Raw genomic sequence first — 25,620 nt, 5'->3', positions numbered from 1 at the left:
ATATGTGGGAGGAGAACTTTTAAAATTGATGATGTTTCAACATTTTATGGTTATGAATCTCAGAATTGTAAAAAATCTGACATAGAGATAAGGGAGGAAATCATTTTCAGAGGGGGAAAAAAATGAAATGGGGGTGGGGATGGGGGGAGATATTTCAGAAGAGGGCATTGAATATGATCGTGATTTTGCATGTGATGGTGGTCTATTGTTGGATGATTTGGCAAAAATTTGGATCAGATTTCTCTCTTACCATGCTCTTGGGATATTTTTTATGTACCCTATTCTCTGCTTGAAGGTTTAGAGGATGTTTCTATCTTTGAGGAAGGGGAATTGGGTGTAGGCTTGGCTGTGACTAATCAATATAGGGATGGGCTATTACCTACTCGAGTGGAGGGGATTAGTGTGCAGGAACTAAAGTGACTAAAGGTCATAATGAACTAGCAAGATTACAGAGCTCTATCAATTATGGAGGGAAGGGCTTAAAGAGGGGTTTTCTAACTCAGTGTTAGTTTTCTTTTGTTTTATTTCCTTTGTTGATTTTTCTCTTATTTTATTTTATTTTACTTATGTTTTTTTTTTGAAATGAGGAATGAGGATCTCTTTTCCTCTTATATTGTGATTCTCTCTTTTCTCTTTTTTAATTTAAAAAAAAAAAAAAAGTGCTGTAGGGGGGGAGGGGGGGGGGGGGTTATAAATAAGGAAAACTAGGGTTTTGATGATATTACTGAAGATCAGATTTAACCCTGCTCTGAGGACATTGCTAAAGAGCTCACAATTTATGGTGATATCATGATTTGCAATTATACCCTCAGGTCTCTGCAATTTACATAACAATAATATTATCCTACACTAGAAGTTGCTACCACTAAAGAGAGGGATGGAGGGAGCGCAAGTTATAATCATAGCACAATCTACAATTATGCTCACATGTAAGAGAGAGAGAGCTGAGTGAAGTCACTGCTTTAAAGCTGCTCTTGGTTCATTTGTTCTTCAAAGAACCCTTTATGGGTTATTTGGGTTCATACTTACAAGCGAAGAGGAAAGAGCATTAGGTCAGTTAGCGCATCTCTTAATAGCACCTGGATGTTTTGGAAAACAGGAAGATAAGTTACACGTGAATTAAATCCATTTTGGGGAATGGAAAGAAATGCTCAGTCTTCTTTGATAATTGGATGGCTCTCTGCCCTCTTAATTTCCATGTCAGACCTCACTTCCATAAGGAACTAAGGATCCCTTTGGAGGCCAAATAGCTGGTTTCTGGCAGAATGGTTGCTGGAAATGGCCAAGAAGATTGACTCGAGATGCTGCAGCCTTGAAAAATGAACTTGATATAGTTCTTAATCCTAAAAAAGGAGAATGTTCAATTGGCACTTCTCCCAAACAGGAACAGGAACCTTCACTTTCAATTCTGCCTGGAATTCATAAGAGCAAAGAAAGATGTGATTTCTTGGCATAAGGCAATTTGGTGTGTGCGAAAGCTATGTTGTAGGCAGTTGTTGAATCTGGATTTGAGAAGTGAATGGGAGTTTCTCCTTGTATCTCCTTTCTCCTCTCTTCTCCTTCCTCTATTCAATTTCTTCTAATCACTCCCATGGCGGCAGATCCTTGATGCTGCCCCTACATCATTTGGTATCAGAGCCCAACCACGATTTTTCTCATTCTTCCATTTTAATTCCCTTATCTTCCCCTTTCACTCTTCTTCTTCACCCTCTTCTTCCCTTCTTCCTTTTCCCCACTGTTCTGTAACTTCTCTCCTCCTTATTCTTTCTTCTCCTTCTCTTCTTCTCTTCTGTTCTGTCTCTAATTCTTTTTCTGTTGTGCTTATTCTTCTTCTCTGCACTGTCCTGCTGTCTTACTCTACTTGCAGCAGTTTCTATCCAGCAATTTATCCCTTCTTTTATATTCTTTCTTAGTTCTTCATTCTATGCTTTGTCCTCTCTCCTATATTTCTTTCATTCCAGTATCTGGTTCTCTGTACTGAAATTTATGTAAGAAAAAAGAGAGGGAAATAGTTCTGAACTTTTCAGAAAATTCAAGTTGTATCCCATTTGTTCAAACACCCCTTTCCTTGAAGCTTTTCTCAACAACTTCCACACCATCACAAAAAGAACCTCCAAAAACCTCTTCCCCTCAAATTTTGTTACTAACTGATCACCAGGGAGGCCCCACGCATTGGCCAAAATTTCCAGCCATTGGGCCCTCTTGAATCCCTAACTTCCTTTGATTTTCTTATTACACCACCACCTCCATTGCTTTATCCAACACCCAATCTACCTTTGCCTGGAGTTTCATTGCTGGATACTCGCTGCTGGTGACTCATGTGTCCAATGTGCCAGCAACGAGCTTGTGAAATTTCCCCCGTCCTGCAGCTTGGAAACTAGTGAGAAATTGGTTCCAACAACGGGATTTTGGGTTTTCTCTGCAATATTTTGACCCACAATTAGATTTTTTTTTTTTGGACCTGCCATTTTGCAATCAAGTGTGGTAATTTGATACGAAAAATAAGAAATTGGTGGCAGCATCAAAAGTCAGGTTTATTGCTGCATTTTTTGAGTTTTTAAGTGAAGTTAGTTTCATTTCAGCACGACAATCAAGACTACATGTGAATTGAAGAAGGTTCTTGGAAAACTAGGAGTAAGGCTATTGATTGTGTTAAGGCTTTTGATGACATATTGTTGCAGTATATATTAATAAACCCAGCAACATGGTGATAGGCTGTTAGCTTACTGGGAAAATGATGGCTTTTGTGTGGGCATAATATCAAGCCATTCCATACCTTTCTTAAGTTTGGGAAAAAGTCTACAAATTCATTATTGATGAAGACATTCTATGAAATGTAAATGGTTGTTCTCGGGCCATAAGGCTCTCCGCTTTGCGAGGGTAGGAGGAGGTTTGTCACAGTGTACGGAGTCTTATCCCTACTCTTATGCAGAGAGGTTGTTTCCTTGGACTTGAACCCGTGACCGGTGACAAAGGAGCCACCTTACCATTGATCCATGGCCTGCCCTCCAAAAGGGATTTCTAGAAATGGATTCATTTGCATGCAACTTCATCTGGAACCCCATCCAAAGCCTTACGACACACCTTGGATTGATAGCACTACTTTGCATGTTTGTGGAAGATGTTTGGTTCCTATCCAAATGGGCGACTATTTTGATAATGTGTGGTGTGATATAATACCTATGAAAATTGGCCATGTACTGTTTGGTTCTCCTTGGTTGGATGATATGGGTGTGATTGAAGGATAGGAGAATGCATGCCTTCCATTATAATGGTAAGAAGATCATCTTGAAGCCTTCACTACCAATCTACCAAGACAAAGAGTCAGTCACAATTACTCAACTTGATGACACTACGAGCAAGGAAATGAATGTGTTTGAAGACATCCAAAGTCTTTTAAACATTCTTATTGTAGGGTTTGTCATCCCCACTGAGTTCATTGATGCCAATTCTTAATTCAAGTCTATGGATCTGTCAATGGAGTGCGGTTTCATGTATCACTCAACCACTGGATGTAGTGTGGTTTCTTGAGTGATTCAAATCTATGGTGTTGTCAATGGAGTGCAGTTTCTCGACAGCATAATATCAAGCCATTCCAAACCCAACAATCCTTGACCCAATTCTCTTAATTATTCTCCAACAAAGATCTTCCCAAAGTCTTGCTTCTTCTCCGACATCACTACTTCAATATTTATGTACTCATTTTCATTGTGAAATTTGATTGTAAATATTTTCATTTCAGTGTCTTTCATATGCATGATTCGAGTTTTCTATTTTGTTCCAAAATACTGACGCAAAACATTGTGCCATATTCTCTGTCACCTTTTCTAGTTTATATTATAATTGCAGCACAAGTTACTGCCCTCAGGTAATCTGCAACTTACATGACAATGATGGATACTCTATTCTAGAAGTTGAGCACACATAAGCATGAAGCATTGATGGATTGGAATTTTTGTCTTCGTCTGTGTCTCATACATCAATTTTTATCAAATTCAAACACAATTAATAATGTGGCATTAGAGAAGATTAAGGCTAAAAAAGACTAACAAGAATGGAGTGCTTGACTTGAACTCTTGAAGAGTTAATGGTCTTTTTGATAAGGAGGAAAAATGGTGGACAATTGTACAAAGATATTGAAAGGAAAATCACAAATTTTCTGAATAGATATATTGGATGATGGCATTGAGAAGGAGAAATTTGAAAAAGCAAGAGCTTCATTCCCACACTATATTAGGAGTTTGGGGAGGGCATGATATGCCCAACAATACCTCCAAACCTGGAGATCTTTTGCCTCAAACTCCTGACCTTCAAGTTTGGGTACAACACTAACCATTGGGTTAAGAATCACCCTTTTGAGGAAGGATTTGGAGGTGAATTTTGTTTTGGATATATTGGAGATCATTAAATGGGTAGTAATTTTCCACCAATCAATGATATCTATAACAATGGTGGCACAAGTGTGCTTAACTTCTCTATTTATAAAACTATTAAAGATGGGGGTGTTTATCAAGTACTTATTATTTTCTGAAGTCATAGGATAAATATGTTAGACTACACTAAATTGTTATGATTTTTCAACTAGTGGAAAAATTGTGAAAATGACAACTATTTGCCATTGATTGTTGTTTATTAGTACTTGTAATGAGCTGTGTGCAGTACATTGTTTTAAGTTTGAATGGTAACATTAATGCTTGGAATCATTTCTTATATTTTAACTTCTTGAAACTTATCCTTTATTTATTTGTTTATTTTTTTCTAGGCATCGTTCTTCATTGCATATGTTGTGACATCAGGATGGACTAGCCTATCATCAGAGCTCTTTCGATTGATTCCTCTCATTTGCACTTGTATAAAAAGACCTTTTTCCGGAATAAATGATGACTTTGAGGTTCCATTAATTCCTTATCACAAAGAAATTCCTAGGATTATCTTCTTTGGACTTCTCGGCATAACATACTTCTTCCTTGCTCCATTAATTCTTCCATTCCTCTTGGTTTACTATTGTCTGGGATACATCATATACCGCAATCAGGTTAGTTCAACGCCCTTTTCTTATAACTGATCACTATTGAATTTTAATGCAATCTCATTATTTTGGATTGCTGTCCGCTGTAATTTCATTACATCCCATGAGAATCTCTAGCATGAGTGTAGTGTTCAATTGAAAATGAATTGCTATTTTTTATCTAATTATTAAATGGACAATCATTCTAATGCTTGAGCACATGGTTTAAAAAATCAGAGCGTAATGGCCATTACAGACGTTAGGTGTCTATAATGGCATCAGTGGCTTTCGAGATCATTATGGGGTGATATATTAGGGGTTCTCTGACTCACAACCATAATGGCTGTTACAAAGCATTACGACCATTGCAGTGCCAAAATGGCTGTGAATGACTAAAATTGTTTCTGAGTCCCATTTTTTTTCGCCCCATTTTCCCTTTATTGAAACTTAGAAATTCAATTTTAAGTTGGTTTGTTTAGTTGGTGATTTTTGAGTTTTTCCTTGACATTTAGTATGCATTTTTTCAATGACTGCTATTGAAATAAACTCAATTTTTTCTCTCATTAAATTGCATATTTTGAATTCTAAGTTTCTTCATTTTTTTTTTTTCTTTCATGTATTTTGGAGGCTAAAATACATTATATTGTATGCATTTTTGTTCTTTTTTAACATGCGAACATTCTATATTTTATTTATTTGATAACAAAAATTCTGTTAAAGACTAAAAGATGCAAAAGATGTCATTATATATTTTATATTTCTTTATATTTATGATTTCTTAGTTTGAATTTCACTTATAATAAAGTAGTGAAATTTTTTTTTGCAAATGTATGCTTCTTCTTGCCAATAGCAACTGAAGTGACCAACATGACATCTAATACTTGTAGTATATGTTATATTTAACTTGATTAAAATTTACTAAATATCATTGAAAGCATTAGTTTAAGGATTTTCTGGGATGAAAACATGTGAACTATGTCTTTTTAAGAAGTTTGCTATGCAAGAAAGTGAATTCACAAATGCGGTGACTTAACCGTTATGCAATGTTCTGACATTTGTGACCATTACCGCTACACAGGCTGTTACCGTTATTTAATACCATGCTTAAGCAGCCAAATATTCCTTCATTAGATTGATAATTCATTTTACCACTTAAAGTTGGTAGGGGTGGGCAAGAAAAATTGAAAAATCGAACCAAACTACAAAACTGAACCAAACTGAACCAAAATGTTGGTTAACCTTTTTTTGGTTCGGCTCATTCAATAACCATAATTAACCGAACCGAAGCAATATATTTTAAATATTTATAAAAATACATATTATATAATATTATATTACATTTTAATAATTTAAATTAGAAAAGTTGTATTGCACTAAGATTGATGCTTAAATTTTAATGATGAATATTTTAAGTTTACGTGTCGATTATTATGGAAGAAAATTTTTTATTTGTAATGACATTGAAATTTTAAATCGTGTGTGATGGTTCGGTTTGGTTAACCATTGGATATTGGTCTAAAAACTGATTAACTGAATTTCCATTAACTGTTTTAAGCGGCTCGGTTTTGGTTTGCATTTTTAATCAAACTGAAACTTTGATTTAGTTAGCAATTTTTTTTTGGTATGGTTTGGTTAATTGGACCATGCCCCTCCTACTTAAAGGAACCCCTGCATAGTAAGATAGCGGACTTGAGCTCGTTGCTGTCTGTGATATTGGGTTTTGACCTCAAAGGTTTTCCACTCTTCTAAAGTTGAAGTTCTTGCTTGGAGTGGATTATGCTGCTTTAGTCTTTAATACTTGAAAGGGAATGCGATTATTAGTAGCCATGTGGCTTTGTTGTTCCTATAATTACCAGAAATGGTCCATGATCATATAAATTGGCAAAAGAGGATTCATATAGCCGACCCCACCTAGTGGGACTTTAGGCTTGGTTTTGTTGTTGTTGTTACCAATTTTATTTTTAGGGATTAATGACTCTGTTGTAAGTAAATAAATTTTATTCCTCCATATGTTGAATGGCAAGATGTTTTGTGATTATTAACATGCTCTCTCTCTCTCTCTCTCTCTCTCTCTCTCTCTCTCTCTCTCTCTCTCTTTTAAAGCCCTAGTTATTTTTTGGTCTTTGACTGGTCATGGCTATTGATGGTCATCAGAGAATGTGGTTTTCAGAGGACAATCCAATAGAAGAGGAATCATTCAGTTTGGGTTTAGATAGAATAGGAAGGTGGATTTGTTTATTTGCTTGAGAGACACATTTTGCAATAATTGGGTTTGGGCCTTTGATGGCAGCACAATGGTTCACATATGGCTTGGCATTAGTGCTTGGATAGCTAGGAAGATTTTATCATAATATATGGGAGGGTGGATTATTAGACGGTGATTAGAGTGTTGAGGGAGGGAAAATTCTTAGAATCATTAAGTGGAATCAGTTTTTTGTATTCACCCTAGGAGGTGTTCATGATGATGATTGGAGGAGTTCTACAAGAGATTCAAATGTTGGTGGAGGATTATATACCCCGCCACGAGAACCTCAATCATGGAAGGAAGATGTGGCACGAGAGAATGGTCATCTTTGTGCAAAGTGTGGCCAAAGTTTGTAGCAGAAGATAATTGGAGATTGTCTAAGGTTAGTTAGAACATCAAGTTGCAGACGTAGGCAAGGGATGCATTGTAAAGACAACTAGGTTTTTGCAGGAGGATACATGGGGGTTGATGATGAAGTGCTCTAGGCATGAGGCAATTACTATTGTTTTAGATTTGGGCCAAGTATAAGGTAAGTTGGCTTCTTCCGCATTAGGCATTAAATAGGCCCAAAAGAAAGTCAAGATGCCCAATGGTTAGGGATTACGTATGAAATTAATTGTGAGGTAGAAAAGAGCAATCTAGTTTGGCCCCAAATAAGGTTAGAGTCAAATAGGAATCCTTTTAAGGCCCAAACCTCTCACTTGCACAAGCAAGGTAATCAAAAAAATAAGGGCTCACATAACCCTAGTATTGTGATGCTTGAGATGAAAAATTAGCTGTATAGATGTGAATTACTTATTTAATGATTATATTACTCAATTAAAGACAACTATTAAAATTTGGAAGGCCTTGTTTATGTGGTTTGTTAATTGGGAGTAAAGATTATTAAGTCTTGATATATATTGTTGGCCCATAAACTAAGCTTTTAGGTAAAGTAGTATTCTAACATAGTATTAGAGCCAGGTTGCTGGCAGGCCCTGGTTTCTAGTCTTGTTTCCCATGTTTATTGTTTGTTTTTAAGAATTATCTTATTCCCTATAATGGATGTTTCATTGTTTGTTTATCTCTCCATGTGCTATCAGGTTGCACGTGCGTGGGAGTGTTAAGGCCTTATACACATTGTTGGCTCACAATATGAAAGTTTAAGCTTTTAGGTGGTGGTATTCTGATGAGATAGTCTAAAAAGTAAGTATGAAGACCAAACATGATTTTAGGAAAATCAAAAGTGGGAATAGTTAATGTCTTTTGTAAATAGCAACTCAGGTAATTAATCTTTTCTTTGATGCAGTTATGCTTGGCCAAATTACTAATAAAAGGTTCACTTGGCTTAGAAATTAAATGCTTAAGATATGCAATTGGACGATGTTGAAATTTTTGGTAAAATGAAAGACCTAACACAACAATAGCTCTCTCCCTCAATTTATAATATATATGAAGTACACTCTATTGATCATAATGCTATCACTCGAATAATATATAACCTCATTAACTCGCATTTATTGACGTATCACTGACACTCGAATAATGCTAAATGACTAAAATAACCATTAACACTCCCTCTCAAGCTTGAGCATAGATATTATATGCTCATAGCTTGTTACAAATAGATTTAATGCGAGCACCCCCCCCCCCCCCCCCCGGGGTGGCGGGGGCACCCAAAAAGCTTTGGTAAACAAATTGGCAAGCTGGATATTAGATATTAAGTGGTTGTAATGAGCTTTTGCACAAGATTCTCCCGAATAAATTTGCAATTCACTTCAATGTGTTTCATTTGCTCATGGGAAATTAGGTCGGAGGTAGTATAATGAGGAGCTTGATTATGACACATCAACTTCATAGATCGAGAATGTGGAAATTCAATTCTTCAAATATGTTTTTTAGCCAAACAAGCTCACATGTAGTGTGAGTTATAGTCTTATACTCTAACTTAGCACTTGACCTGGCCACTACATTTTGTTTCTTACTCTTCTGGGAGACCAAGTTACCACCAACAAAAGATACAATACCCAATTGTGGTTATTTTGTCTAAAGGCAATCTGACCCAATCAACATCAATATATTCCTGAATATATGTGCGACCCTGATCTCGGTGTAAGAGACTTCTCCCAAGTTCACCTTTGAGATATCTAAAGTTGCAAATTACTGCATCCCAATGACTTGTCCTCGGAGAATCCAAACATTGATTCACAACACTTGCTGTGAAAGATATATCCGACCGAGTTCCAAGAAGTCTTCGGTATCATCCTTGATTGGGCAACAAATCATCCGTATGCGGCACTAGTTTTTAGGATCCGTGGGTGTATCAATAGAATTAGATCTCAATAGCCCAAACTTATCCAAAAGATCAAGAACATACTTACTCTGTGACAAAATAATTCCCATACAAGATATGGATACTTCTATACCTAAGAAGTATTTCAATGATCCTAGATCTTTAGTCTGAAATTTAGTCTATGGAAAATGTTTTAGGCTTTGAATACCTTGACCATCATCACCTATAATTACAATGTCATCCACATACACAATAAGAAAAATTCTACTCGATAATGTATGCCGATAAAACATAGAGTGATCCACTATACATCGTCAAAGGCCAAACCCATAGTGCTACAACACTGATCGACCAAATGATGCTTTGGGAGACTATTTTAAACCATATAATGCCTTCTTGAGCTGACACACTAAGTTGACTCTCCCTACGCAACCAACCCATGTTATTGCTCCATATAGACCTCCTCCTCAAGATCATCATGAAAGAAGGCATTCTTCACATCTAACTAATGTAAAAGGCTAGTGATAAATGGTGGCCAAGGAGCTGAACTGATGTATTGAGGTAAGTTTGGAAACTAGGGAAAAGTGTCTGAATGATCCAAACCAAGGTCTTAAATTTCGATTTTGACTCAAATTTTGGATGTCCAAAAGTATGGAAGTCTTAATGAAAATTTTGATTTCGCTGTCAATTTCAAATTGAGATTTGAAAAAAAATAATGGAAATCAGTAGTAAAGCATGAAATTCTTTTATGAAACTTCAGAAATGGTTAATAGACATAATAATATAAGTTCTAGGACTAATATATTACAACTTAAATACATCCATGTTGTGTATCAGGTGGAAAATTTGTAACATAATGTGTGTATCAAAGATATTTGTAAGATAATGTGCATTAAACGTATTCAGTTAATGCAAATGAAATTAATAAATCAATGAGATATTATTTATTATGCAAATACTGATAATTTAGACATGAATGGTTAAATAAAATGTTGTATTATTTTTTCATATAATTTCAATTTTAAAAGCACTTATAGTAATTTTTTTATTTTAATAAAATAATACAATAAATTAAGAGAGAAATTTCACTTTGCTCCTAAATCTCTTATTTGAATTTCGAGGAAATTTCATCATGTAATTAAAATTTCCACAAGTTCTACAAAAAAATTGACATTTTGCTAAACTTTGGATGATTCACTAAAATTTTGACGGAAATTACCTAAGATGGAAATCGACCGCCATTTCGATTTCGAGGGTGACAAAAGATAAAAATTTAGACAGAAATTTTGTCAAATTTGTGAAATTTAAGACCATGATTCAAACCATACACTTGAGTATATACCTTAACAACAAAAGTGCCTTCAAACAAGCCACAAAACCATCGGCATTGACTTTCATAGTATATGCCCAGACAACAATCAACCATAGATTTTTTAGGAGGAAGAAATACCAATTCCCAAATATAGTTGTTCTATAATGCGCTCATCTCTTCAAACATTACATTCCTCCACCCATAGTGGGCTATGGATTCAAAAATAGATTTAGGAAGGGTAGTAGATGATAAAGTAGTAACAAAACAATAATGAGAGGGTGATAAGAAGTCATAGCAAACAAAGTCAGAGATGGGATGTTGGGTACATGTGCATATACCCTTCCGGATTGTGATCGGAGGATCAATAATGTGGGACATATGATTATTAGATGGGAAAACCAAACACATGGTAGTAGAAGCTAGAGGGGTCTCTCGCCGAAATGGAAGTCCGTGAAGAGCTCGATTTAGAATGACGAACCCGCTGGTACTTGGAGGTTCTTTTCTAGGGTGATATTGAGTGAAAATGTGCGATCTTGCACGAAAAATGGTGTGATTGTTGATATGCTGTGGAAAATGATCTTGCATGATCACTAACTAATCATGAAATGAAAGGACTGGGTCGTCGTCGGATCAAAGGGCGCACCAGAAGAAGAGGACCCACAAGAAAAATATTCAAATCATTCTTCTCTCTCTCTTTGATGTCTTCATCTAAGAGAGTTCACAAAGAATGTCATGTCTCTCCTTCTTCCAGCATGCTTTCTAAATATTCTAGAATTTCTCTCCATCTAAAGCACATAAATAACAGCAAAAGTTGCTTGCTGCCACAAGTTCTTTGTGTTCTTTTTCCTTCCAAGACCTTTAAAGCAAATCAGAGGGAATGGTTTACAAGAAAAACTCTAGAAGTATTCCCAACACCACATTCTATTATCTGCACAATTAGAATACTGATGGGAAGAAAACAGACTTGGCAGTGAGGAGAGTTCCTTTCCTCCATATTGTTTAAACAACCTAACTATTTGTAATGAGAAAAGGATGAAGTATAAGCTTTAGGACACAAAGTAAGATGAAAAATAGAATGTAATGCAATGAAATCCTCAAACTGAAACAAACCATACAACCATCTCGCTCTTTATTTATTTTGTTATTTTTTTATTGGATCATTCCGCACTTGATATTTAGCACAAAAAATGTTTACTTGTCAAATGAACTTCCATTAGTCTTTTTTGAGAAACCCCAATTGCTATATTAGCGTCCCGCCCATTCTCTTCTAAACCAAATTTATTTTTAATTGCCTTATGCCGAAGGGAAAAACCATAACCACTTACCCACTAGAGCAATGTTTTTAAACACTAAATTACAAGATTCAAGCTCTATACATCCTAAACCTGCAAGTGACCTCACTCACAAGAAGGTCCCTTCTACTACCCAACCTTGACCACGCAAAGTCTCTCATCATCCTTTGAAAACCTTATTGGAATCTTAAACAATGATAAAAAATCTAGGGGAATCGAAGAAAGATAAGCGTGAACTAAGGTGATGCAAACACCCAAGTGCCCCTCTATCCACTAAGAAAGGATTTCCACGTACAGAACTTCTAAATAATTTAGAGGCATAGTTTTAAAATATAGTCCGTATGGTCGTATTAGAACTTATGTAATGTAGTTATAGTTTTCATGGCATCACATAGGGCAATGTCTCAAAGGTCGCCCGTTTGACAACCATATGACCGATACAATTCGTTGCGATATCATAACAACCATTACAGATTGTCATGGCCACTATAGATTGCTTCACGCTGCTACGTTGTTACACTGTTAATGACAAATAGGTTTTTGAGTCTCTTTTGCAATTTTTTCCCGCTCTCTCATGTACTAAATCAATTTTAAGTTGGTTTACTTCAATTAATATTTTTTTTTTTTTTGAAAAAAAATCATTTTCAAATTTATTTACTTTAATATTTAGTATGCATTTCTTTAATAACTAGTATTCAAATAAACCTAACTTTTTCTCTTATTAAAATAACCCACATATTTGCATATTGTTATTTTGCTGATTTTAATTCTTTGTATCTTTCTTACACCTAATTTGGAGATAAAGATTTCTTTGAATTTATATTCTTGTTTGAAATATGAACATAAGAACATTTTATGTGTATATTTTCACAGTTCATATTTCTCTTATAATCAATAAAGTAGTTAACACATGCTTCTTCTCCCCAATAGGAACTAAAGAAACCAAGATAACGTCCCATACTTGCAATGTGTGTTAAGATTGATTAGAATTTACTCTAGGATCAAAACATGTAAATTCTACGTGTTTCTAACAAGTTGAAAAAAATGAATTCTCAAACATAGTGTCTGTTACCCATTATGAAACATCCACGATCACCAAAACCATTACTTTTTTTTGGATTAATAAAGGAAGTTTATTTAAAGGGCATCAAGGGGCTGCTAGCTTGGGGTACAGAAGGTCAACCACCCTGAAGGGTCTCACAAAAATCAAGAATTGCATTATAATCACTCACAACAATCCCACTATGGCTGCTAGTAATTGTGGTAAACCACTGTTCTCTACGGATCTGGAGTGCTGAAGTTGAGTTTTTAAGCACTCCCCTATTCCTCTATTTCAAAACGCACTAGAAATTGTGGGATAAGAGACAAAGCCTTTTTCTTTTCCTTTGTTACATGAATCCATCTTCAAGTCCAAAGCTCCCCTCCCACAGTGCTAGTAATCAAGGTCTTAAATTTCGATTTTGACTCAAATTTCGAAGCTCCAAAAGTAAGGAAATTTTGATAGAAATTTTGATTTTGATGTCAATTTCAATTTTGATTTGCAAAAATAATGGAAATTAGTAGTAAAGCATGGAATTCTTTGTGAAACTTTAGAAATGGTTAAAAAAACAAAATAATATAAGTTTTAGGACTAACATATTACAAATTAAATACATCTATGTTTTGTATGAGGTGAAAAAGTTGTAAAATAGCATGTGTATCAAATACACTTGTAAGGTAATGTACATTAAACATATTCAGTTAACACAAATGAAATTCATAAATCATTTAAATATTATTTATTATACAAATAATGATAATTTGAAAATGAATGGTTAAATAAAATGTTACTATAAGATTATTTTTTCATATAATTTGAAAAGCACTTCTAACAATCTTTTGTTTCGATAAAAAATATATATATATTAAGAGAGAAATTTCACTTCGCTCCTAAATCTCTTATTTGAGTTCCGACGAAATTTCACTGTAGAGTTGAAATTTCGATAAATTTTACTAAGATTTCGAGATTTCAATAAATTTTGGAAGATTCGTTGAGACGTTGATGGAAATGATGCAAGATGGAAATTGACTGCCATTTCGATTTTGAGGGTGATAGAAATAAGAAATTTCGATAGAAATTTCGACAATTTTATGGAAATTTAAGACCATGCTAGCGATAACCCATTATTGTCCGATCAAAGTTAGAGCCATATTCCAAAGATTCCTGATCCATGGGCAACTAAGGAAGGTGTGCTCAATTGATTTTGCATCCGCTATGCAAAGAGGGCGCCTGTTGGCAATGGACAACCCCATTATCTGGAAGTTATCCAAGGTCAAGATCTCACCTTGTGTTGCCTCCCAAGCAAGAAAGGCAACTTTTGTAGCGGTAGCGGTCTTCGAAATTTGAGTCCCAAGGGAATTATTGCTTTTTGATTTTTGGAGAAAATTTCTTGTAAAAAGATCTAAGGGTGAAAATCCCCTTCTTATCTAAGGTCCAAATTGGATGATTTGTATTGTTTTAGTATTGGAATTTGTAAAGATTACTGCAGTAGTCTGTGAGCTGATGGAGCTCCTAGTCTTCCACATTTCTAAAGAAGGGGATGTTCTGGAAAAGATTCTAATTTGAGGTTTGGAGGTGCTAATTTATGCAGGCTCTTTGTCATAGGCCAAGTTGTAAATGGCTGGAAAGAAGATACTAAGGGCCTCTTGGTCACACCACATATCATGCCAAAAAATATGTTGTCCCCATTTCCCACATGGGACTTTATACAAGAAAAGAAGTCATTGTAGCCTTTTCTAATGAATTTCCACACCTCTACACCGTGTGGTCCTCTACTAGCTTGGGAGGTCCAATCATTATGTTCTAGCCCATATTTCAAGGCAATGATTCCCCACCAAGGATGATCTTTTTGTATCATGAATCTCCATAACCATTTCCCAAGAAGGGCTTTATTGAAAATGTGGAGGGACTTCAAAAACCAATTCTCCTGAACGAATAGGTTGTTTCGCCATGCCCTATTTGACAAGGTGGAACTTGAATTCTACCCTCGAGCTCCCCTAAGGAAATCTCCTTTAAATTTCTTAAAGACTCTTGGCAACAGAAGTCGGAAGAGGTAGGAGGGACATGAATTAAATGGGAAGATTTGTCAAGGGGCTTTTAATAAAAGAAAGTTTGTTACCTTTTGGCAAAACAAAATTCTTTTCCATCCTACTATTCTTTTTCTTGAATTTTCAATGATGGGGTCCCACACTCTTTTATCTTTGAATTTGGCACCAAGAGGTAATCCAAGATATTAAGGTAATTGATAGGGAAAGTTCCCACCATGCAACCCAAAAGGCTAGCAAGGAAAGGCTTATCTATTTCTGCCAATCAAAATAATTTCATTTTTTTCCAAGGTTTCCTTTCAAACTTGAGACGGCCTTTTGCCAAAGTACATCATGGATTTAGAATATGGAAAGGGTTGTCCTAACAAAAAATGATGTGTGCCCTCCGTGAATAGGAAATGTGTGCCCTCCGTGGACCTTCCATTTCTGCCAACTCTTAGGCCTTTAAGTAGCCCTTCTTTGGTAGCTTTTTCCAAGATGAGGCTCAACACCTCAATTGCCAAAGGGTCTCCTAAATCCTCTTGAGGAGTGAAAAAAATTAGTAGGGCATCCATGGATTAGCATAGAGAAGCCGGTGTAATAATGTAATGAGTGATCCATTTGCACCAATGCTCCCCAAAACCCATTTTTTTCTTAGAAGATAGAGAAGAAAGTTCCAGTTGACATGATTAAAGGCTTTCTCCATGTCGAGTTTGCACACTATGCTGCTTTTCCTTTCCCTCCGATAAGCATCCACCACTTTGTTTGCTATGACGACTGCATCGGTAGTCTGTCTTCTGACCACAAAGGCATGTTGATGTTGCCAGATGACTTTTGGTGTGGCTTTTTTGATCATAGTAGCAAGGAATTTAGAAAGGATCTTATATATACTTTCCACCAAGCTAATTAGACGGAAGTCCTTTATGTTAGTTGCCCTAGATTTTTTCAGAATCAAAGCGAGGAGAGTGCCATTGATGTCACTCACAAATCTACCAGATCTAAAGAATTCCTCAAAGATGTTGATAAAGTCATGCTTGAGCATGCCCTGATTTGATTGAAAGAGAGACAAGAACCCATCCAGCCCAAGCACTTTTATCTGCGTTGCATTTTGTGGAGGCTTAAAGGATTTCAACTTCCTCAAAAAGTCTCTCCAGTCACTCTATGGTGGAGGTGTTTAAAGATTTAAAATTGATACCATCCAAACTAGTCTCCAACTTTCGAATTCAAACTAATAGGGCTTTATAGAAGTTGCACATGCCCTTTTTGATTTCCTCTTCCTCTATCAAGTTTGGAAATGGTGTTCAACTTGTGATGAATATTCGCTATTTAGTGGAAAATTCTGGTGTTTTGATCTCTCTCCTTAAGCCATAAGGCTCTAGATGTCTGCCTCTAGGAAATCTTTTCAAGGCTAATACTCTTCATCAATTCCTTACTAAACAATACTCTTTTGGCTCGTTCGTTAGTACTAAGCCCTTGTCTTGGCTCGTACTTGTCACGAACCTTGATGTCATTAAGAATAGTGATCTTTTTTTCCTGAACATTTCCAAAGGTACTTTTGTTTCACATCTTGAACTTTTCTTTCAACCCCTTTAGTTTTGATGCTAGCACAAAGCTAGCTTTCCCCTCAGTTTGAAGTGTGGACCTCTAGAACCTAATGAGGTCTTTGAAGCCACTGTGCTTCAACCACTTGTTCTTAAAGTGGAAAGGGATATGGTCCTTTTTGATTCCTCCTGTGTTAAGGAGAATAGGGAAGTGGTCCAACATGGGCTTGGGAAGGAGTCCCTAAGTGGATTTGGAGAAATGTGTATCCCAATATATTGAAATAAGGAATCCATCAATACTTGAGGAGGAAGGTGGCTCTCTAGTGTTTGACCAAGTGAAACTTCCGCCCATGGGTGGAAGATCAATGAGGGCATTCACCTGTGAAATTTGAGAACTCTTTCATGCAACTGTTCTCTACTCCGCTCCCACTTCTTTTATAAGGGTACATCATCATGTTGAAATCTCCTCCAATAACCCACGACACGCTATCACCTTTTAATCTACAAGAGCTCAGTCTAGAAAAGGTGTCTTTGAGGTTTTTCACTTGGGCCATAGACTTCGGTGAGGACCTAGAGAAAATTGTCATCCAAGTTTTTGAACAAGCACGAGACATAGTAGGAGTTGATGGAATGATCCAATATCTCCAAAACATTGAGATTTCATAGAACAAGAATGCTTCTTGCATTACCCACAACACAAAGGGAGACCCAAATTGCAAGTCTCTCATCCCCAGAGATCTCTAACTAAAAGTAGATCTAGTGTTTCCACTTTAGTTTCCTGTAAGTAGACAATGTGTCACCTCTCCACTCCTTAAGAAAGGATCTGATCAGACTTATTTTAGATTTATCATTTAGTCCCCTCACAATCTAATCTATAACTAAAAGTAGATCCATAGTTTCCTGTAAGTAGACAATGTGTCACATCTCCACTCCTGAAGAAAGGATCTGATTAGAATCCTTTTGGATTTAACGTTTAGTTCCCTCACAATCTAGGAGATGAGTTTCCTTGACATGATTTAACAATGCAGCCCCAAGTACTGCTTGGCTCTACCTTATTTGTGCATCCTCCAATTATCATAATCTATTGAACATTCTAGGCATTTTAGCTTCTTGTTGTCTAATTTCTTGTTGCTACCCACAGGATTTCTAGAATTAAACTGTACCTCCTCTCTTAGTTTCATAGGTCTGTCTTTAGAGTCATCTAAAGACACATCAATGGCTTTGCTGAGCATTTTCACCTTTTGTAACACCCACTTGGAGACCTGCTCCTTAAAATGTGTGTTGTCCAGGTCTCTTCCGTTCAACACTTAAAGTTGGGGTTGTCCTACACATCAGTAGGGCTAGGACTGATTTGTAAAGCCTAAAAGTGGATTGTGGGGGCTGGAATAAGGGTTAGATCAATGGAAGCAGCTTGTGTATTAGGGGATCCTAAATCTGGTTCCTCCTTAGTGTTACTAGAAGCCAAAACATGAGGAGGGGGGGGAGGGGAAGGGGGAGTCCTTTAAAGGGGTGTGCCAGACGTTGGACGCCTTCCTAGTTGACATGGTTGGACCTTCATGGAATTTAAAGGACCTAAAAGCATTTGGTTAAGTTGATGAAGAAGGTTTAAGGACTGGGAGGCCAAAGGGAAGATCCCCCTCAAACAAATTGCCCCCACCCATCTTCAAGTTTGTCCTAATTTTGATAAAGAAGGAGAAACATTTGGGCCTGATTGAGACTCTTCTGTTCTTCTCAACAACACTTGCAAAAGATTGCATTACTCTTGACAAGTTCCTCATCCCATGTGTTCCTTGTAGCTCGTCAGCTCTTGAGACAAGTTGTAGGGGTTCACCATAGTGAGGGCAAGAGTAGTGAGTGCAAGAACAAACTACTGCAGGCTTTGCCAAGGTCAAAGGAGCTTCAGGAGGGTCTGAAATCTTCTTTACTTCCAACTTCCAAGTTCAACTAGGGAGATAAGGGTTTATGGTGCCTTCTGGCCTTGGGATCCCAAAGAGGGTGGGAGCAACTTCGGGGATTTTGTGCCACCCTTTCAAATCAAATTCCTCCAGAAGATCAAATGTCTCCAATCACCTTTGTTGGTTTCCAGAAGGGTGAGGAGCCTACCATGCTTGTTCAAGTTCAGTGGTGATAGGGAAACCACGAAAAGGTTGAGGGTGTGACTCTTCTTGAACTCTAGAAATTCCCATGGTTGAAGGAACTAGGCGAGCTGCTCTAGCTCCAAAAAATTGACGTGTGGATGTTAGTTTGCTCTCCTTCGATGGTCAAATTGAAGGATTTCATCTCAATCCACACAATTGCTTCTTGTTTGTGATGGACGATCACAAGAGGGTGAGGGAAGTGCCCCATAGTTGTTGAGAGTGAGAGATGAAGAAGCGAGAAGAAAGGGGTAGAGCAAAGGGGGAGAGGAGGAGAAGAGGGAGGGTTTAGGGTTCTTGGCAACGAGAGAGAGAGAGTGAGGGCAAGAGGAGAAAGAGGTGGGGAGGGATGGTCGAGAGGTTCCCTGAGTTAGGTTATGCTGCAAAGGAGAGTATCTCCATCATTGCAAAATTGAGGAAAGGGGTCGGCAATGGGAGGTGTAACAGTCTTGGGCCCAACTCCAATGAGGTATTGTCTGCTTTGGCCCATTGGCCTTTCGAGTTTGTCTTATAAAAGGCGCCTCACTTTATTGGAACCCAAACCCTCCTTATAAGCCCAAGATTTTCCTATTACACATTCGATGTGGGACTATGACAGGCTTTTCCATCCAATCTCTGACGTCCTTATCAACGTGATTTCCTTTGTACACATCCAATGTGAGATCGTGACAGACTCTCACGTCCGATCTTTGACATCCTCGTCAAAGTGGTTTACACCTCTGTGCAGGAACCACTAAGATGATGGTACTTCCAGGGTAGATCCACTCACATGATACTACCCCCAGGGTGGCATACCAAATGTAACAGTTGTGGGCCCAACTTCGATGAGGTATTGTTTGTTTGGCCCACTGGCCTCACGGGTTTGTTCTACAAAATTCGCCTCACTTAGTTGAAACCTAAACCCTCCTGATAAGCACAAGATCTCCCTAGTACACATCTGACGTGGGATCGTGAGAGGAGGCAAAGGGGAGAGACATTGCAATAGGAAGTAGAAGAGTTTGTCCTTACCATGACCATAACTGTTATGCTGACCACCGCCATTTTAAAGACTGGTCAAAGGCCACTATAAAATCTTAACCCCAATACCAGCTAGACCACACTTATCTTAATTAATCTTAAGCCCAGAAACTAAATCTAAAACCTGAAAAATAGTGAGAATATTATAGAAAGAAGACATATCATGAGACGAGAAGAATAGTGTCATCTGAAAGACCATCTCTCCTTCCCTACCCACAGAAATACCATGAACTATCATCAATCAAAAATAGAAGAATAGGAGATAAAGGATCCCCTTACGTCAACCTCCTAAATTTTGAACACCAAGTCTTAGGTTCTCCATTAATAATCACAAAAAATGAGGCAACCCCCCCACAAATCATCCAGCCTCTCCACTTAAGACTCAAACCAAGGTTGGCTGGTTCATCTCCTGGCACCAGGATTCAAGACTTGGAAATGTCACATCCAATTTCCGTGAAGGAGACTGAAGGAACTCAGCCTCTCTCCTGCCTCAAAAAAAGTGAGGAAGAATACCAAGATTTTTTTATTTTTTATTTTTAAAAACAATGGAAGAAACTGTATTGGGAAAAGGAAGGTCACAACCTAACAGAGGACAAGAAATCCTCTAGGAAAAAAAAAAAAAAAAAAAAACAACAAAACAAATACAAAAGAAAAACAAGAGACTAATTAATAAAGCCCCCACTTTAAATCCTTTCCATTGTTATTCATCAAACACTGCACAGTAGCTAATTCCTGTTTTTCTGCTTTTCTTTGATCTCCATCCAAATGAACTTCGTTAACTCCAGGACCAGACAGCCACAGACACATCTTATCCAGCAGTTGTTGTGCTCCTAAGTTCTTCCCATTTATCTCCTCCACAGGTGCAGGCAAAATCCTGGCCTTATGCTACCCATTCCATGATCCTTGAAGATAGAAGTACCCTCCAAACCTTCCATCTGCGATACAGATGCATACAATAAATCCCCTAATAAATCTGACAAATCAGAACCGTAGATTGTTCCTGATACTCATCTAGATGCAAATCACGATCATGATCAATTTGATCAGTGTTTCATGATCACTCCGACTCATCACCTCATTTTTCTTCTCCTTCCCTTTGCCACCCTCTCATTTGTGCCCTCCTCCTGTCCACTCAAAGACTCCACAATACACAAGCTTCCTTCAGCATTTCTTAAAATTTTCACTTATCAGAATCACCTTGCTTGAACTCTGACTCTTTCATCATATCAACACCTGCCTCCCCACCCTGCCAACGGACATAGACATTCTTACCACTAGCATGCAACATGCACCTCTTTGGGAACCCAAGTCTGCAATTATGTACTTGGCTGCTTCTTCTCCAGCTGGGAAACAGAGCTATTGGGGCTGGAAGATTGTGTCCTTGCCTGCTATACCCCTTTTCTCCTTATTAAACCTATTCTTGGAGGTCCAACATTCCTATTAAGTAAATTGGAATATCGGGCCTGATTCAGATGCCCATTTGATTCTAAAATGGACATGCTCAGTCCTTTGGAGCCCCACAATGGGCCTCAAATATAATATCTTCAATTGACTCTCCCTTCAGATTTCTTTTAAAAATTGAGACTACACAAGTCAGATCCTCAAATCATGTCTATTATTAACAGTCCATTGTGCAGGGCTTTGAAGGTCACAACTTAATACATTTGAAAGTTGGGGCTGCTCACTCTGCCTTGCCTAAAATCCAGCCCAGGTGCAACACAATCCCACTACACACCATCTTCAATGCACTTCCGTTCCCCACCGAAACCCTAGCACCTCCGTCATTGGTGCTGTAGTTCCCATATGGAGATGCTGTCCCAGCAGCAGTGGATGAGCAGGCTGTTGCTGTGTCTGCTGCTGCTGCATCTGCTGTTGCACTTGCCATTGCAGAACCACATCTTTCACAGATCACATTCTTCTCTGCTGTTTCAACTTGGCTCCAATAATGAACAACTGGCTGTGATCTTTCCCATATACCACCATTACCAGTAGGGAAAACCCTAACCAATGGACAGAATTCCTTCATGAATTTTCGCCAACCAATAATATCTCGCGCTACCAATTTTAACACTGAAATCCCCTTCCCAGCCTGCCAAAAACCAATGCCAATCCATCCAAGAATCTCATTTTCCTCCACCAAATAAAGCCTCGCCCACGGTTATGAGTTGGGTTATGTCTGGAGCAAGCAAAAAATCTCCCTTTCCCACTTTATCCAGTCTCGGATAAATTTTTTCTCCTCAATCTGGTTGGATCAAAAGAAATCCCCTCCTTTCATAGCCTACGGCATCCATGCTGCTGAATCATTGATGAGCATTTTCAAGAGAAGGGGGAAGAGAGAGCCACATATTGCACCCAATTTCTCAAGCATACTAAGAATAGATTAGTTGTAATGGTCTCAAAAAATTTGAAATGTCACCCATGAGTTCTTAATTTTCTAGTCTTACGGTATATAATATAAATGATGTTTTGCAATTTTTTTCTCTGCAGCTGCTGAATGTATATGCATCCAAGTTCGAAACTGGAGGAAAGTTTTGGCCTACAGTCCATAATTCTACAATATTTTCATTGGTACTGATGCATATTATTGCAATTGGAATATTTGGGCTGAAGAAGCTTCCTTTGGCATCAAGTTTGACCATTCCTCTTCCTATCCTCACTCTTCTTTTTAATGAATACTGCCGAAAACGGTTCTTACCCATTTTCAAGGCTTATCCTGCTGAGGTACATTGGTGTGCTATTATAACCAGTTAAATTATTATGCTTATTATTACTGCTGGAATGCCTTGCAAATTCTTCTTTTTGTTTTTCTTTTAATTTTGTTATTTCTGCCCCTATTGGTTGTCTAAGTTTCTCCTCATAGTATGCTAGGGAAATTTTCCATGTTCAATTTAGTGAATTCATTGATATTTTTCTTAAGTGTGGTGCTAATGGTGTTTTTCCTAGGTTACTTTTGAATCTTGTGTGGCAGCAACTGAATAAACTTGTCAGAAGAGTTACTATTTGATAGTCGTCCCTGTCTTTTTTTTTTTTTTTAATTAAAAAAATCTTCACTTTTTCTGTTCTGTTGTCTGGAGAAAGATATCTCATCCTCTTTATATATATACTTGTGAATCTGAAAATATGGTTTCATTACTAGAGAGGAGCAAAGTTAGGGTTAGGGAACGTAATGTAGAAGAAGAGAAAGGAGTGACAGAAGAGTCAGCCAGTGGAGAATTGCTCTCCAGACCAGATGCATGGGTGTTAACTCTTATCTAATGAAAGAAAGAAAGAAAAAAAAAGCTCAAAAAGCAATCTGACACAATTACCCCCTAATTCTAAGACCTGCTCTTATCTGATTAGAAGACTCTGCAAATGGATAGCATTATTCATCACATCATTTCTCAAAAGTGACAATGAGCTTCAATGGACTTTCCCCTTTTCATGAAACGCAAAATTTTAGCAATGTAGATAGCGGCCTGATTGAACATCCATAGGCTTTGACACCAGAAATCCCATCTCTAGCATGAGAGACATCAACCATACTGAATTTATGGGCCATAGTTGGTGTTGATCTCTCTCAACTGTAGTTTGTTTCTTCTTGTACCGCCTAAGAAGATTACCACCCACGAAGGCACAGCGCTCTATGTTATATCTCCAATATTAAATGGAACCAGCCCAATCTGCATTGCAGTACCCTACAATTTCGGAGCTCCTATTACACTTGTACACTTACTAGTAGAGCTCTTGAGATGTTCAAGGATCCAAGTAGAATTGCAGTGTGTGCTTGCTAAGGATTTTTGATAGACGACCTACCTTCACAGTGAAGGATCTGTCTGGTTTCCTAACTGTCAAATAAATAAGTTTCCAACCAACCTCCTTTATAGACTTGTTTTCAAAATTAGGTCCATCATCTCTGGAGGACAATGTTCAATTCTGTTGGAGTGTCAATTAGTTTAGCTCCCATCATACTAGTCTCATTTATTGAGTCTAAAAATATTTGTACTGTGATAAGTTCAAGCATTTGCTGCATCTAACATCAATACCGGGGAAATATTGAAGAGTTCCTAGGTCAATTAATGGCTTATATAAAGCCAAAATAAAATATATAAAAAAAAAAACTGTTGTACTATTTGTCTAATTAGGCCTGAATAGATTGCTTAGGCCTGTAAATGGTTTTATGCAACTTTCAAGCTTTGCTGCTCACCCCTGAGCAGCATACCCTGTAGGTCCTATGTACACCTCTTCCTGTACGTCTTATGCCAGAAGGAATTCTTAAAATTGAATTGGTAAAATTGCTACTCAAAATTGATTGCCAAGAAAATTAAGCCATGGGCAGCATTGGAAGGAGGGTTCTCAAAGTAATCTACACAGGAAGTTTTAATGTATTCCTTCCCCCTGGCTACCCAGGCTTGGAGCCCTTCAGTATTGTCATCAGAATGACAATGACACTTACACCAACTCCTTATTTGGAGGAAGATCCACCAAATTCTATGCACCACAAGTCCTCCAGTTCTACATCCATTCCATGCTTCATCTCAGATTGGAAAAGGCTCCAATATGAGGAAGGAGAAGGAATAGAAACAGAGGAAAAAGACCAGGAAAAAGAGCAAACAGTTAGAGGAAATGGATGCAATAGGTCAAGGTACCAAGGACTTCTGTGAATAAGTTCTGATATCAATCAGCAGTGGGCAGCAGTGGGCAACTTCAAGTCAAATTGAGGCTGATCTCCAGAACTAGAATCCAATATAGTAGAGGATGAAGAAGGGGCTGGATTGCAGGTGTTGTCAATTCTTTTCTTACAATGCTCATACACCTTAATGGTTTCTCTGTAGCAATAGTAGACGTCTCTTGCACAGTGATGATTAGAAATATCCTGCAGAGGATTGAGAGTAGGAATAGGAGGATTGACACAACGAGGACCACTGACAGTCTACCAAGTATAGATTCAAAAAACTTCCAACACTAGGAAAATAAGAGGTTTCTAGAGAAAAAAGAAAATCATATCAGGCTATCAGCACTGGTGTAGTATTTATGCGTCTGAGTCTTTCTAATTGAACAAAAGCTTGTTTAACTACATGGGGAGATAACTTGTCTTGTCTAGAGCACTAAATATGAAAAAACAGGTGCACCCAAAAGAATAGGGCACAACATAAAATACATGGGCCTCTGGATATACAACTAAGAAAGGGATAAGGCAATTTACTCTTCCAGGACACCAGACAACATATTAATTAGAAAACAGGCTCTAGACAAGACAAGTAATGCATGAGGACTGTGCCATCGCAAGTAATGCATATTCTTCTTTGAACCAAACCATTTTGTTGAGGATATACAGCAAATTGAACAGAGTAGTTGTTGTTGTTGGTTTTTTTTTTTTTTTTAATTTTAAAAAAGAATTATTATTTAAATAAAAAAGCAAAGTTTCGTTAATAAGAAAAGAATTTACAAGAGGGAGAATGAGACATGTCCCGAAAAAAATCTGGAACGAACTAGAAATAAACAACTAAGAACAACAAAGAGAGAGATCAACAAGCCACCATGTTCTCCAATCTCTTTGTAACTACTGAAAGATAGCTCCTTTTGAAGAATCTAAGACCGACTCGCCACACTGAGGCCAAGTACTGAAATTTGTCTGAATTCAGCACCCAAAATCCGTGCATTACTCTCCAATCATATTCCCCATAAAACTGCAAAAATGCCATACTTAATGCTGCCCTATCCTCCCTTCTTCGAAATCCTGTGAAAGAAATGGCTAA

At 37.5% G+C, this 25,620-nt stretch overlaps 1 protein-coding gene across 10 annotated transcripts in view; it reads left to right on the top strand.

Annotated features, from left to right (window-relative positions):
• LOC131165454 (CSC1-like protein HYP1) overlaps positions 1 to 25,620 on the top strand; it is a 94,414-nt gene that overhangs the window by 45,635 nt on the left and 23,159 nt on the right. For 8 of the 10 annotated variants that reach the window (XM_058123319.1, XM_058123303.1, XM_058123298.1 and 5 more), the window contains 2 exons: positions 4,763 to 5,035; positions 22,373 to 22,606. In XM_058123319.1, coding sequence (XP_057979302.1) covers positions 4,763 to 5,035; positions 22,373 to 22,606 — 507 coding nt within the window. The remainder of the gene's footprint in view (positions 1 to 4,762; positions 5,036 to 22,372; positions 22,607 to 25,620) is intronic. The other 2 variants (XM_058123370.1, XM_058123360.1) reach the window with 1 other exon arrangement.

Source organism: Malania oleifera, chromosome 1 (assembly GCF_029873635.1).
Source record: "Malania oleifera isolate guangnan ecotype guangnan chromosome 1, ASM2987363v1, whole genome shotgun sequence".
NCBI classification, from domain to species: Eukaryota; Viridiplantae; Streptophyta; class Magnoliopsida; order Santalales; family Ximeniaceae; genus Malania; species Malania oleifera.
The sequence above is the reverse complement of the archived record's forward strand: the minus strand, read 5'-3'. Positions and strand labels throughout refer to the sequence as shown.